At 36.3% G+C, this 16,674-nt stretch overlaps 1 protein-coding gene across 1 annotated transcript in view; it reads right to left on the bottom strand.

Moving 5' to 3' along the window:
* ANXA10 (annexin A10) overlaps positions 1-16,674 on the bottom strand; it is a 133,272-nt gene that overhangs the window by 40,316 nt on the left and 76,282 nt on the right. Inside the window, exons 2-3 of the mRNA XM_008685639.1 lie at positions 12,162-12,243; positions 6,689-6,783 (exon numbers count right to left, since the gene is read on the bottom strand). Coding sequence (XP_008683861.1) covers positions 6,689-6,783; positions 12,162-12,243 — 177 coding nt within the window. The remainder of the gene's footprint in view (positions 1-6,688; positions 6,784-12,161; positions 12,244-16,674) is intronic.

Here is a 16,674-nt window from a genome sequence, read left to right as displayed (position 1 = left end):
ACTAGCATGACAGATGGTTCTCCATTCCCTCACTTTCAATCAGCAGATGTCTTCAGGCTGAAATGAGTCTCTTCTAGGCAGCATATAAATGGGTCTTGTTTTTTTTTTATCCATTCTGATACTCTATGTCTTTTGATTCAAGCATTTAGTCTATTTACATTCAGAGTGATATTGAAAGATATGAATTTGGTGACACTGTGTTAACTGTAAAGTTGGTGTTTGTGGTGATATTCTCTGTTTCTTTCTAGTCTTTGTTTCTTCCCCTGCCCCCAACCCAAAGAGTCTACTTTAATATTTTTTGCAGGGCTGATTTAGTGGTCATGAACGCCGTTAGTTTTTGTTTGTCTAGAAAACACTTTATCTTTCCCTGTATTCTGAATGACAGCCTTGCTCCATAAAGTATTCTTGGCTGTATATTTTTCCCATTCACCACATTAAATATACCAAACCACTTTCTTCTGGCCTGCAAGTTTCTTTGGACAGATCTGCTGCAAACCTGATTTGTTTTCCATTGTAGATTGAGGACTTTTTTTCCCTTGCTGTTTTCAGGATTCTTTCCTTGTCTGTGAATTTTGTGAATTGGACTATAATACGTCTTGGTGATGGCTGGCTTTTGTTGAATTTAATGGGAGTTCTCTTTGCTTCTTGGATTTTGATGTCTATTTCCTTCCCAGGATTAGGGAAGTTTTCAGCTATAATTTGCTTAAAATAAACCTATGCTCCTTTTTTATTCTCTTCTTCTTCCGGGACTCCTATGATATGATTGTTATTATGCTTTAAGGAGTCACTGAGTTCCCTAAGTCTACATTTGTGATCCAATACCTTTCTTTCCTTTTTTCCCAGCTTCATTATTTTTCATAATTTTATCTTCCTTATCACTGACTCATTCCTCTGGTTCATCCTTCCTCATCATTGCATCCATTCAGTTTTGCATCTCGGTTATAACATTTTCTATTTTGGCCTGACTAGTTTTTAGTTCTCTTATCTTTTCAATAAGGGATTCTCTAGGGTCTACTTTGCTTTCTTCAAGCCCAGCTAGTATCCTTATAATTATTGTTTTAAATTCTGGTTCAGACATCTTACTTGTATTTGTATTGCTTAAATCCTGGCCATGACTTCCTATTCTTTCTTTTGGGGTAAATTCCTCCATCTTGTCATTTTGTCTGGGTCACTGTTTTGTGTGTGTGTGTGTGTGTGTGTGTGTGTGTGAGATTGTTAGGAAAGCCTGTTGTATACCTGCTCCTGAGAGTAATGGCTATATTAAGAAGAAGAAGAGGTCCACCAAAAACAAAAACAAAAACAAAAACAAAAAAAACACTAGATCCTAGGTGTGTTTTGGTCTGCTTATCAAAAGAAGCTAGATCCCACCCCCTCCCCCCAAAATGGAAGCTAGATTCTATTTCCCCTAGAGCTGAAGTTTTGTAGCACTCTGTGATCAGTAGACTTGATGCTTGCAAGGGGTTTGTGCTAGTCTTCTGGGGGTGGGGCCTGTTGTGCTGATTCTCAAGTGGACTTGCTCTAGTGGATATACACCTGAAGGGCACACAGGGGCGGGGCTTATGTAAGTGGCTCCAGCCTCCATTGGATGGCACTGTTTTACTCACTGAAATCAGTCAGTGCTGGGGGGATGGTGGGAAATGATGTTGCCCTGCTCTCACTCTCTTATCCAAGAGCAGGGAGGTCACATCTGCCACTCTTCAGGAGGCCCTCACAGAAGAGCAAATAAGCACCTCTCTTGTGTCCCTAGCTTCTGTCAAATCCCTGCCTTCACTCTGCCTATATCAGAGCTGTCCATCTGCCAGGTGGCACAGTACTTCTGTGTTTTATCTCAGGCACACAGCTGAGTTTCACAACTCCAAATTTTAGAGATCTGTGGGGTAAGGACCCATACTGATCCTCAGGGAGGGTCTCCCTGCACTGTAGCTGGTGCCGGTTTATCCCAGAAATCAGTTGTGCAACCAGCAACCATTCAAAGTTTTTTTTTTTAATATTTGTTTATTTGAGAGAGAAAGAGAGAGAGCAAGCATGAGTGGGGGTGGGGAGGGGCAGAGGGACAGGGAGAAACAGAATCCCCATTGAGCAGGGAGCCTGAGGTGGGGCTCGATCCCAGGACGCTGGGATCGTGACCTGAGCCAAAGGCAGATGCTTAACTGACTGAGCCACCCAGGCACCCCTCAACCATTCTAAGTTTATGGTAAAGCACAGCCAAAAAGCTGGCACCAAGGTTTGCTGTCCCCAGCCGGTGTTTTTGTTCCTATGCTAGGGAACAGGGCAGCATGTTGGCACCACCAGTTCTTTGGTCCCTAGAGAGGCTATGCCACCACTCCCAAATGCATTCAAAGCAGGGGAACTGTTTCTCCCTGTGTGGCCCAGGGTATCCTCCGACCATGCTGCCCATTCCTAGGTCTCCACCTTCCTTTCCCACCAGAGCACTGCCAAGCCCACCAGGCATGACCCTGGTGATGGTGTGGACCACCAAAACTTAAGACTTTGTGCTCCACTGTTTATAAAACCTTCAGTAGATAGTCCCTCTCCTTTTTCCAGTCAGTGGTTTTAGGGAAGAATTTTTCTTGTACAATCCCCTGTGCATGCTTTATCTCTCTCTCTCTCTCTCTCTCTCTCTCTTTTTCTCTCTCACTTCTCTGTGATCAGGGCTCCCTCTCCTTCATAGCACCAGTGATTCTGCCTTCCACAATGTGGCTGATTTTCTATCTCTAGTTGTGTAGTTTTGCCCTCTTAGTCCTCAGATCAATTTCTTTGATGTTCAAAATGATTTGATATTTAACTAGCTGTGTTTGAGGGATGAGGCAAGCTTAGGGTACCCCTAATCTTCTGTCATCTTAACTTCTCCCCACATCTCTGTATTGAGTATCAACTGCATTAGTCTGCTCAGGTTGCCCTAACAGCTTACCATAGACTGGATGATTTAAACAAAGAAATTTTCTTACAGTCTGAAGTCTGGCAGTCCCAGATCAAGGTACTGGCAGGGCTGGTTTCTAGTGAGGCATCTTTTTTGGGCTTACAGATGGCTGCCTTCTTGTTGTTTCCTCACATGGTCTTTCTTTTGTGCATGCAGTGCCAATATCTCTTTCTCTTCTTTTAAGAACACCAGTCCTTTAGGATTAGGGCCCCACCCTTATGACCTCATTTAACCTTAATCATTTCCTTAAATGCCCTATTTTCAAATACAGTTACTTTGGGAGATTAGGGCTTCAACATTTAAATTTTGAGGGGCTGCAGTTGAGTCTAACACCAACTACATGTCTGCCACTGTCATAAGTGCTTTGGTCACATTAGTGAACAAAACAAAGATTCTTCTCCTTGTGGGGCTTAAATTAGGGAGAGGTGGCAAACAATAAATAATAATTATGTATAAATAAATTATGTAGTATGTTAGAAGGCAGTGAGTGTTATAGAAAAAAGCAAAAGAACAGGTGAAAGGGATCTGGGGAGCTGGCATAGGCTTTGGGGTGGGTGACGGTTTTAAACAGGCCTTCTTGAGTAGCTGACATTGTGCAAAGCCTTGAAGAATATGAGGGAGTTAACAGTATAGTATCTGCTCTTGTTAAATCTGGTGTTTATTCAGTTAAGAACAACAGGCATTACTGAGAAACTTTGAAAAACATGATTTAGAGTCCGATAACCTTGGTTTAAGTTCTAACTTTGTGTGGCTCAGGGCAACTTAGCCTCTGCACTAAATTATATAACCAACACCACAATTTTAATGAATTCTAGATGTTAGGATATTTCAGAGCTGATTATTCCTGGTTCAGATGAAAACTGAGAGAATAAATTACTGCAAGGTAATTTGAACCCCTTTCAGGAATCGCTGTCTAATTGCTAAACTTATCAGATATGTGTAGTTTCTCTGCCTAGCCCCAGAGGTGTTTCGTTGTTTCCTTGGTTTCACTGCACTGGCTATAGCATTGTACTTACTTTGGTGTGGAGGATCAGGAGGGACCTCTTTAATTATGTTGATATATGTGTCAATCAGAGGCATTCCAAAAGACTTTTCATTTGAGTGTAGGGATTAGTGTGCTTTGGGTGAGGAAAAGATGTTGATGAAATTCAGGCGCTCTTCACTAATGTAAAATATCAAGTAATAAGTATTTATGGAGCATGCCTAGACTTGCACTTTGCTCAGCAGCTAAAAAAAAATAATTCTGTCAAATCTTAATTATCCATATTAATAAAAAATAAAAATACTGAAGACTAATATACAGGAAATCTATACACTCTCACCACAGAAAGGGAAAGATAGCAAAAGATAGCAAAAGTATAAAGTGGATAATACAGGGATGTCCCCTTCTCTTTTTTAAACAAAAATGTAAATAGGCAAAATATACTTTCTTAGATGCCCTTTTTCTGTAAATGAAATTCATCTTCTATGTTAGACCCTGCGCTGAGCTCTGGAGGGATAGCAGCAAATAACCTGGTCCCTGATTTTCTAGGGGATTATAGTCTAGTCATCAAGAGAAAAAAGTAAACCAACGCAACCCAGTGTGGCAAGGCCATGGTAGCTGTATGCACAGGGAATTCTGGGACCCCGGCAGGAAACATCTAGCACAGGGCAGAGGGTGAGTGTGACAGGTAAGAAAGGTTTACAAGGGCAGCCAAAACTATGCCTTCACATTGTAATTCAACAAACATAATTAGGCAATCTTGACATGTTAGATGGACATTTGTGCTAAACTTTCTGGATGAAGTGCATTCCAACTTTTGAGGATTTAGACTCTGGTAAAGGGACACACATATAAACAAGCTCATAATGTGTCAATATGTACTGAGGGGGAATGTAAAGAATGCAGTAGCAGCATGAGTCCGTTCCACTCTGTTTAGGGTTAGTGGTGTGAGGAAGTGTGCAATGTCTGGGAAGATGAGCAAGTGTGCATCTTGTGGAGGTGGGGAGTCAGGCCATTGAAGTAGATGAAATACCCTGATTAAAGGTGAGGGAGCAGGCACAGTTCATTTGTAGAAGTACAAGTAGTTGCAGTTGATGGTGTGTGAAGAAGGGGGAAAGGGAATAAAGTGGAGAACAGAAACAGTAAAGCAAGGCTTTGTATGTGCTGGGAAGGTATTGGTTTATTCCATGGACCTGTGGATATTTGTAAGGCAGAAATAAAACAAACGTTCAGGGACAAAATGAGGAAAGCAGAACTCTAGATTTGGAATCATTCTGGCTTCAGTGTGGGGGATAGACCAGAGTGGGAAGGCCCAAAGGTAGCAGATACCGGTTAGGAGTTTCACATTAGTCTGGGTACCAAATGAATCAAAACTGTGTAAGTGAGGGAAAAAGAAATGTGAGAAGAAAAATAATTTTCAAGGCTTGATAACTGATTTATGACAAGAGTATTTTGGAGGAAAGGGGCCAGCATGACTCACTGTCTCCCATTGGTGCGATTGTGTTATTAGCCAAACTTTTCCACGCAATATGGATTGTTCAGCAGAAGGTAAGAGTTTAACAAACTTTGAGACCTTTGGGAGTATAAACTGTTTAATGGATTTTACATTCCTTGAGTGTAAGTACCTTATTTCTTAATGTTTTAATCTGTTTTGGTGTCATTTTGTAGAATATAATGAAGTAATGCCTTCAACCTAAATTAACCTCATGTATAAAATGCAAAGATGTATGCAAACCTTTGGGTTAAAAAATACTGAAAAATGACCACTCTTATAACAGTATGCATATTAAAACAATATTAGATTAGTGATGCTACAACTTTTATAGTTTTATGTTCTTTTTCAAGAGAAAACTAGCACTGGTATCATAGGAACATAAGCTACAATAGCTATTTTACCTGGAAAATAAAAAAAAAAAAAGCATAACTGGTTTCCTTCTATGGCTAAATTCAACTAATATAACTAATAGTGGTAGCTTCTTTGATTATTAATTTATTCTACAACAGAGGGCTATCCTTTATTTCATGTATTATAGCTGTTCAAAGACTGAGGTTTAGAGATGGAGTGAATTTATAAGAGCTAACTCCATAGAGAAAGTATTATGATAGTGTTTCATCAATAATGCTCAGTTGACAAAGTAATTGCTATTTCAGGCCCTTTTGGCCTGAAGAGTTTTTGTTCTGAATCTGTGGTTTAAATGCATAACAAAAGAAAGGAATCTTTAATGGTACTTGCTTTGAAATTAGAATGTGATTACTTTAAAGCACTATGGATAGTTTTATTGCCTTAAACTATTTTTAACTGCCATTCTTTTTTAATGGTCTCTATAACTGCATGCTGTGAGAAGAAAAGCTAGTACAGAATTCACTTTGGTTGAGAGTTAGGTGAAGACCTGTGGAGAATTGCAGGAAAAATCTTATTTTTTTGACCTAGTGATCATTAGCCCTTTCTATGCCTTCCCTAAAGCTTGACACAGGGGTGTTCCCAGCGCAACATTTTTAGCCTAATTGGACCAACTGGCAGTGCAAGACTATCAGAATTTTCATTTTATGAAGCTGAATGATTTTTGAGAAAGGACTGATGGAGTCACTGTAAGTTTGAATATGGCTCACACATAGATACGTCTTTCTTACATTCCTTGAAACATGTTAGAGGCATAGGGACTGTTTCTGACATACAGTGGAGTCTGAGATCTTTGTAATCTGTGAAACTGAAAAGAGTAACAGTGTCTGTTTTCTGAAAGGGTTGTGAGTTTGCCCTAGAAACAGGTCAAGATGAAGAGCCCTACCCTGCCATACATGCTCTGGTATGCCTCCGCAATCATCAGCCTTTGTGCATTACAGCGTTGAGTTAGAATGTCGATCAGCATGTCTTTGTCACAGCCTGGAAAAGAATAATATTTGAAGATTAGTAAAGTTGCTACTCTGTAGTTTGGAAGAACCCATTATCTAAGGATCAAAAACTATGGTGCAGGCATTATCCCTGATGGTACTTTAAAGCAGTGAGCAATTTTAACTAAAATTGGAAATCACAGAGCAACACTTGATGAAAGCTAGGTTCTTCCTATCTTTCGGTTTGGTGCTATGCTTACAGATTTTCCTTTAAAAAGATCCAATTAAAAAATACAGAGGAATAAAAAATATGCTCTTTCTTCAGCCAGCTCTTCTACCCACCATAAAAGTTTTCCTTGACCTTCAAGCTAATTAGTATTTAAATGGGTACAACATCTTTCTCATTTTACAGTTAAGGAGATATAATTTATAATGAACATACATTAAGACAAAAATAACAGCTAGTGTTCAAAACCTCAAGAAGGGAGAGTAATGGAGAAGGGATGTATGAAAGTACAAGGGCTGTGTAACCTTCTGAGGGACTGTGTGAACCTCTTATGGTTGTCATGGAATATGGCCTCTTTATCCTGTTATAACCAAGGCTGTTTCTGGGCTGTATGAGGCCTTTGTTTCCTTATATGCCAACTCACTGTACTGGTAAAACACCCGAATGCATAACTAGTTTAGACAAATTTAACTCTAATTATAGTCATAGTAGAGTGACCAAGAAGGCCTTAGCATTTCCCTCAGCTTGACTAAAATTTAGACAGGGTTCTTTCTGACTGTATGCCCTTGATTCCCCTTTTCTAAGAGCATTAATTTGGAAAACTTGCAATTGTAAATTTTTCTTTGCTCCTTTGAAATATAAATCTGCCAATCACTTGCCAGTTTTACAATCTAGAAATGCTTTCCCAAAAGATTGGGAGCCATCTCTTTGAAATATAATCATCAAGAAAGATAGAATCCCTATCTCCTAGTATCTGCGGGAGGGTAGGAACCTAACTTTCTTAAGAACTAATTAGCAAACACAGATGGTCTAATCGCATTGATAAACACCCCGAACTCTCAGTGTCCTCCAGTACTTTTCAACTAGTCCCCCACCTCCCCCTGTGCTTAAAAACTCTCTTGCCATTTGTTTCAGAGGAATTGAGTTATTTCCTCTATTGTTAAAGTCTTGATTTCTGTTGCAATAGTCTTGAATAAAGTCTTCCTTGCCTGTTTAATTCTGTGTTGTACGGTTTTTCTTTGACGAAAGTAGATATTTAATGGAGAAGAGGAGAAAAAGGAATTGAAAGTCTAGGATGTTAAATAGATCATCTATTCGGAAATTAAAGCCATCCTGGATGCCCTTCGGTTCTTAGGAAAGCTGAGTCAGGTGCTGAAATATCCAGTGATTGAAGGCTAGTGACTGGGATTTACATAGATTACTATGCCCTGTGAAACAATAGGAAGAGCAGGATGTTTTATGCAGGTGAGAGAAATGATCTGAAGGTGTAAAATGGAAGGAGAGAGGCATAGAATCTGCTCCAAACCCTGAAATTTATGGTTTGTGAGAGGCATAGAGCAACATATTGCCCTGGGGCTAGCTGGTTAATGCCCTGGACTCAAGGACACTCAGTAGTTCTGTAGGAGTCTGTTAACTTCATGATGGGAATTCCAAAAGGAACAAATTTTAAATAGAAGATTTTCGAGTTATATCCATTGTTATTTTTACTGTCTTCACATTTATATAATTATTATAGTCTTCTGTCTTTTGTGTTGTTCTGTTGAGATTACAACCTACCTCTGTGACTAAATCTCCATTTTTCAAAATGTTCACAACAATTCTTGCTCATTTATTCTATCAGGATATTTCAGATTAATTTTATATGGATCTCAAAACTACTAAAATTTTTTAATTAAAATAACTATAAATTTAGGAATCAATTTTGAAAAGTTGTCTTTTTGTCACTGTATCTGCTAAATTATTTTGGTATTTTTCTTTTCTAAAAGACTTAATAAAGGTTTGTGGAGTTTTGTAAATGGCAAGAGACTTTATTTTGTTTAAAAATATTCATATTTGCATTTATGTTGACATTTAAAGTTACTTTGTTTTTAATTTGTTTCTTAGCACATAATTGCTTAATTAAATACATATTGAAATTTATAAACATAAAATTACCTTGTATTCATAAATATTATTGAATTCTCATAATTTTAATAACTTTTTAGTTGATTAGCTTAGATTTTGAGATACAAATAATATACTCTACACATAATAAGAATTTTGATTTCTTCTTTACAATTATTTTCAGTTTTTCTTTCTTATCCTATTGCATTCTGACAAGAATTTCTAGGTAATTCTTATTTCCTGGTTTAACAGAAAAGCCTGGCATAACAAACCGTAGGAATTTTATAGGCTTCTATGATATACAATTGATTCTTGGTATTTACGGTAGTTTTCCACAAAGTTGTTATGAACACTGAATTAATAGACGCTGAACTATTGCTCTGAGGGGAAACATACCGTTAGAGTTCTACAACCCCTACAGTATTTTTGTCAACAGAAATGCCATTTACAACATACATGTTTGTTTGCCAATGTCCTTATAAAAACAAGCCTGTCTCATCAGCATTGAAATCCTTCCTTTCCCCCTATGCTTTCCTGTGTAAAATTTAGGAGTTTTTTTTTTTTTTTTAAGATTTTATTTATTTATTTGACAGAGAGAGAGACAGCCAGTGGGAGAGGGAACACAAGCAGGGGGAGTGGGAAAGGAAGAAGCAGGCTCCCAGTGGTGGAGCCCAGTGTGGGGCTCCATCCCAGGACCCCGGGATCACACCCTGATCCGAAGGCAGACGCTTAACGACTGAGCCACCCAGGCGCCCCTAGGAGGTATTTTTAAAAAATATCTTAAGGAGGTATTCTTCTACAGCCTACTGATTACAAAACTTGTTCAACTGAAAGTTTGACAGTTTTTATGCTGTATCATCTTTTGAAACATGCAAGGCATCTATCACTACTTTCTAGAGAAAGCTGATCACTACACTTCTTATATTATCAGTTGTTATCTCAAGAACTCACAAATTCAGCTGCTTTTCCATAGCTTTATAACATAGGACGGATGTTACTTTAGCGTCTTTCTGGAAAGCTTCATGCATAGATCAGTGAATTTTATCTTTTTTTCTGGATGTACTATATTAGTGATTTATTAACATTAATCTCATGGCCAACAGCATTAGAACTCATGTCTGAATGAAGCTTATGTGATACACGTAATTTCTCCCTAATATTTCTTCTTGTGCTTGGGAACACTTGACAGCATTCAGGACATTTTAAAGGGGGCATTTTAAAGAACACGATCACCAACAAAAAGCATAAAGATGCAAAAAAAGAGGTAGCATTAAATAGACCACAAAAAGCACACTTGTCAGTAGTATAAGAGCTGAAACAAGAAGACAAAGCATCATCTTGTCTGATCTCAGCTGGAATATGCAGTCTGGTGACTCAAAAGTTTACACCTCTCTGCATGCGTCTGTTAATGACCATGACTATAGTTAACAATTCTGTGTTGCTAAGAGAATAAATCTTAAATGTTCTCACCATAACAACAATTATCATTTTGTCAGGCAAAGAGAGGTTACTAGCCTTATTGTTTTAATAATATATATATTAATATATATATTATATATATATAGGTATATATATATAGGCATATATATATAGGTATATATATAGGCATATATACATATATATAGGTATATATATATATATATATACACACACACACACACACCTGTCAGATCATCACATTGTACATCTTAAACTTATACAATGTTAGATATCCATTATATCTCAGGAAAACTGGAAAAAAAAAACCCATAGTAGCCGAGGAAAACATTAACAATTACCTTTTTAAATTACACTTTTTAAATTACACTTTGCCATTTGAATTAAATGGATAAACTTTAAAGCATTTTGAGATGTGTTCTTGCTCTGGCATGCTGGAGTGGACAGTATGCAATCAAACCCTAAACCTCCTGGAATTCTTCAGTCAAAAACACTGACAAGCAAAAAATTACAATGGTCCAAATGAATCCACATTCTGACCCTAAAGTTGCTATGACAGAAGAATTGAAACTGGAGCAAAGAAATTTTTTTTCAGTGAATAGATTGATCTATAGTTTTAAAGCAAAAATTACTCTCCTGAAGACAAAGTTAATCCATAACTTTTTGTTAACTTGTCTCTATTTTTCTAGTGGTGACTGATATTTTAAAAGGCATGAAAGCATCACAAACGCCTGAAGTCGGCTTTAGAGAGCATATTTAAAGCCCTTTATTGTTTTCCTGTGAGATTCTGCTAGTGAATGAAACACAAAAATGAGCATGCATGCATGTGTTCGTGCTCACGTACGCATACACATGCGCGCGCGCGCACGCGCGCACACACACACACACACACACACACACACACACACACATAGCGTAGTTCTCATAAAGGCGACCTTGTCTTTAAAGTTAAGAGCTTGCTTTCTTAAGAGAGGCTTTTTATGTTTTATGCAAAATTTCAGTGTTTATCTTCATGCTCATCAGGAGTCTTAAAACAGGTTTTAGGTAAGGAAAATGGATGTTTACCAGCTCCATTTCATTTCTTAAAGATTAAATCTTTTTTTTAAAAGTATTTAACAGTTTTCCTCCTTTATCTCTACATTCCTTTTCTAAACTCTGGTTTCATTCATTGAACATCCATTTATTAAGCACCTGAGGGCCAGGCTCCACTCTCTGGGAGCTCTCTGAAGTCCGCAGTGACACAAAAGGCAAGCACAGTGGAAATGAGATCAGTGACACAGGAATGCAGAAGAGGGTGCCCTGGGGGTTTGCATGGCTGATTGAGTTTGGAGTGCCCAAAGTATGATTCAAAGAGGAAGAATTATTTGAAGAGAATCTTGAAAAGAATTTGGATGCAAAATAACAGGACAAGACAATAGCATTCCAGGCAGGGGATAATTGGACTAGTTTATAGAGATGCGGAAAAGCAGATTCAATTTGGGGAATAGCAGAAAGTTTGATTTGGCTGGAAATGGAAGTAGAAAAAAAAAAACAAAGAAAACAAACAAAAAAAACCTAGTAAACAAACAAAGGCAAAGAAGGATGTTTTTTCCTAGGATGATTTTTGGTTTGGGTTTTCATTTAATGTAGTTAGTGATGAGACATTTAAGGATTTAAGGCAAAAGCATGTCAAGATCAGATTTGCAATTGAGAGAGCAAATTGGTTCCCCATTATTGCCCTTTTCTATTATTTTTCATCTTATTCTAGCTCTTTGACCAGCTTTTTGTTTTAATCTGTGCTTGTCTTCTGCTAAACATCAGTTATTTATACCCATATTACAATCTTAAAACAAGCTACAGTGAAAAAAATTACAATAAAAGATGATAGAAATGATCAGGCTTACCAAATCCTTGGAGTGCTCCCCCTAGCATTTGGGCATCCATTATGGGATTGAAATTTGGAGCTGGGAAGATGGTTCCTTGCACCTGGTAGGAATAGTCAATGAGAAAGAGATTGCAGTATTTTATAAGAAAGATTTCAACAATTTTTTTTCAGATAAATGGAAACAAAAACATTCTATATGTTTAAACTACTCTAAGACATACATATAAGTCTACTAAACAAATGTATTGATTGTATGTTAATTGTATGGAGCAAATTTGGCTGAATTTTTTTTTTAATCCAGTGGCCTCTATTATGTTGGCTCTATTATTCATCTAGGAATTTGAGATACTAGAACCAATAGTAGAAAATGGGAGAATCAAATAAATATATAAATTTGTAATAAAACATAAACATTTTCTTAGAAATTGGTGACTATTTAAAGAAACCGAAAGGAGAACTTAATTGGGGGAATTCATGACATTTATATGGATCAGAAGTGGCACTTGCCACCATAGCTTTTTTACACATCAGGGGCACTAAAATCATACTAGAGAAAATGGAAATATTTGAATTTGGATTATGAGATTCATAAAAATCTAGGTGATATAGATAAGGCAGAGATTTTTTAGCTGAAGCTTGCAGCTACAGAGGAAATCATAAAAACCTGACTGACATTCCATTTAAATTTTCTTTCTTGCTAATAATAAAATGGCAGAACATTTATGTTAGGCTTTGAATCCACATGGTCTGTTATTTCAGAGCCAGCCGGGATGAGGCACCATATCATCATACTCAGCACAAGAGGACGATCAATCAAAATTTATAAAGAATGGAACCTCTCCCCTCTTTGTTGTCAGGGTGCCCAGAAACATTGGGAAAAAATGCCTTGCCATAGCAAATGGGTCTACTAGGCCTAGAGAACACAGACTTTCACCAAGCTCTTCTATAAAAATAGTATCTTAGTGGAAGATGAAATTTTCTAGTGCCCATTTTCTAACAGTAGAAAATTGATTAATGAGAAGAAGATTGCACCATAATATCTAGTCCAAGAAATACATATATACGAATACCAAAATATTTATGAAAAGGTTTAGGGGGACGAAGAACACTGTTCAGTTAAAATTTAAAAAAATTGGTATGGATTTCATTTGATCAATATTAACGATGATGAAGTTGTCTATTTGAAGTAGACTGGAAACCATATAATAATTGTGATATGGCCAAATTTTCTTAAGTATAGCTATGTTAATAAAACATTCTTTTTAAATGCTTATGTGGATAGAGGTATGTAATTAAAATAAGAATATGGTCTGCATCTTACATTGCTAAAGTGCATGCAGTTTGCTTATAATATTCAAGTTTCTTGGAAAAGATCTAGAGACTAAGTTCTCTTGAACCAATCTTCAATTCTGCGAGCTATATATTAGGAGACAATATGAGTGTTATCTCCTTTATCCACTAACCTATTCCACTGGGACTCTATTAAGAAGATACACTTTGGTTCTTCTTTTATTTATTAAATTAAGTTTAGATAGCAGGTTCTAATGTAAATTCCTAGGTTGAGGTCTCCTCACCTGAAGCACTTTCCTTTGAATCTTGTTTTTCTAGAAAAATGAATGCTTTAAACTTTTGAAAGGACAACCATATATTGAATGTGAAAATTGTTTTCTGCTATTTGTCACTGCCTTTTTGTCTACATAGCTCTTTCTCAATTTTTTCCCCCATTGGGAAAATAAAGTTTTTTATGAGGCATGGAAAAAGAGACACTTTATTTCCCCTATTTTAGGACTTGGAAGATTTGTTTGGACAAATCTTGTGTGGATAATAGCATTTTCTGCCTGGTGACCTTAATTTTGATAGCAGTCATGCTATCAGCCAAAAGGCTGTTTTAAGCTATAAAAGAGGGGTGCCTAGGTGGTTCAGTCGGGTAACCATTTCCCTTTAGCTCAGGTCATGATCTTGGGGTCCTGGGATGGAACCCCACATTGTGCTCTCTGTTCTCCTCTCTCTCTCTCTCAGATAAATAAAATCTTTAAAGAAATAAACTATAAAAGAGAAAATGTTTTTGAAAAATAACAAAACATATTGTTAAATATGTGTAAGTTATCTAGGCAGTTTTAAAACACAGGTATGCAGATGTTTACCACAAAACATTTCATTATTGTCTAGACTAGGATTTTCCAGAATTTCTATTGGAGTAAGTGCTATAAAATAAAAGCATATACCTTTATAGGGAAGAAGAAAAAGCTCTAAAAGTTATAGATAAAGGAGGTTGTAAATGTTTATAGGGATTTATTAGACACAATCTGTGGGTGAAAGGAAAAAGTCCAGTTTTTCCTTTGGAGTTTTTGTGGTTAGTCCTTGTACAGATTACTAGTGCAAAATTTTTTGTAATGTAATGTAAAAATTACTTTTTTTCTCATCTTGGCCATTTCAATCCTTATTTCCTTGTCAACTGGCATTAAAATAATACACTAAAAATGTTTTGGAAAAAAATTTCAAGACAAATTAAAGAAAATTATAAATGTTTAGTAATTCACAAAACACAATTTTTCTAGTAAGCATTTGCCATTTATGCTCATTTATATAGTAAACCATTATATTTATTTTTATGCCAATTATTATGTTTCATTTAAGCTCAGGTCAGCAACATTATTGCATGTAAGGTACATACTTAATGTTCCTTTTACTTATTTTGTCATTGGAATATTGATTTTGTCTTTTAATGATAATATTTTTCCAGCTTTATTAAGAGGTAATTGATATATAACATTGTGTAAGTTTAAGTTGTATAACGTGATTTAATGTATGTATATATTATGAAATGATTACCACAGTAAGTTTGATTAACACATCTATCACCTCACAGTTGCCTTTTTTTTTCTGATGAAAACATTTAAGAGCTACTCTTAGAAACTTTCAAGTATACAATGTAGTATTGTTAACTAAAATCACCATGCTGTACATTAGATCCCCAAACTTATTTTCCTTATAACCAGAAGTTTGTACTCTGTTACTAACATCTCTCAATCCCCCTGCACCACCACACACACACACACACTCCTGCCAGTCCCTGGCAATCATCAATCTTTTAATGATCATTTTGACTAAACTGATCAGTTAAGTTTATTGAAACAGTCAATTATCAGTTTTTAATTTTGTCCCCTGAATTAAACAGTTATTTGAAAAAAAAAAGATTGATTGATGGTTTTGGGGCATAAAACTTTTTCAAATGACTATGATATACCTATAGGTATATATTCATCTATTTTAAGGTAATTTGATCTTTCCTTTGGATATTTTTACCAAAATTTGTGCTTAACCATACTCTATGCATTCCTTAATATCCAACACCAGTCTCCCTGATAAAATGAATCTATTCTGACCACTTCTTTTACTAATTCCCTAGAACTTACTGCATTTTTATTTAAAATCAGTACCTTGTGTGTTCCCATTTGCTACCTATTCTTAAAACTGGGAATTTCGCTATGTAATACATAGTACATGTTTTTTTTTTTAATGAAGATTTTATTTATTTATTTGAGAGAGAGAGAATGAGTGAGCATGAGTAGGGTGAGGGGCAAAGGGAGAAGCAGGATTCAATTCGGGATGCCATCCCAGAACCCTGGGATGAAGGCAGCCGCCTAACTGACTGAGCCTCCCAGGCCCCCCATAGTGCATGTTGTTTTTATAACATAGTGCTGTACCAGGTAGTTATTCTTTGGCTACATTTCTTGTCTCTCTAATTATATTTTATGTCCCTTGACTATGGTATATCAAATCTATACCATGATTTTCTATGTAGTGAGACTTCTTTTTAGAATGTTTTCATCTACTGGTGATATCACTTAAGTTAAATGATTTCTTTGAAAAATTGAGATTTTTTTGGCTGAATGACCTGGCTTTATACCCAATAAAAAAGCTTTTTTTTTTTTTTTTTACAAATACAGAATATACATGAATTAAGTGGATTCTTTTATTCATTATATTTATCATATTTGTTGCTTTGTATTAGGGAAACTGAGCAGAGACAAATAAATGAGACAGACACATAAGAATTACCCTGGACAAGAGTGTGCAGGGGAGGGAGATGTTCCTAGTTTGATGGGCAAAATTTTTCCCAGCCATATGTATGAGCAAGTAAGTGATCTGGGAAATGGGAGCACGGTATCTCAAGACTCTCCTTCAGGAGTAAAGTAATCTTGATTTGAGTCCCAGTAGTAACACTCTATAGCAATGTGAAGGATAAAACAAAAAGAAGTCATATAGGTGGCAGAGGTAGCTAACTTGGAAACCCAGTTGAAACTCAGTGCACCCCTGGACTGAGACAAATAACATGTTCTTAATATAAATTGCTTAGTTAACTGAATGTTATTTAACTTACTAATTTTTAAGATTTATTTTAACTTAACACAGTAATAATAGTTAAATCTTTTGAAAGAGTCAGAGACTTTTGTTTCAGGTGTTTTTGAGCATATATATCTTTCAAAGCAATGTTATTTTTTTATATACATGTTCCTAATTTTTCACAT

The sequence above is a fragment of the Ursus maritimus genome, unplaced genomic scaffold, assembly GCF_017311325.1.
Source record: "Ursus maritimus isolate PB19 unplaced genomic scaffold, ASM1731132v1 scaffold_11, whole genome shotgun sequence".
NCBI lineage: Eukaryota > Metazoa > Chordata > Mammalia > Carnivora > Ursidae > Ursus > Ursus maritimus.
The sequence above is the reverse complement of the archived record's forward strand: the minus strand, read 5'-3'. Positions and strand labels throughout refer to the sequence as shown.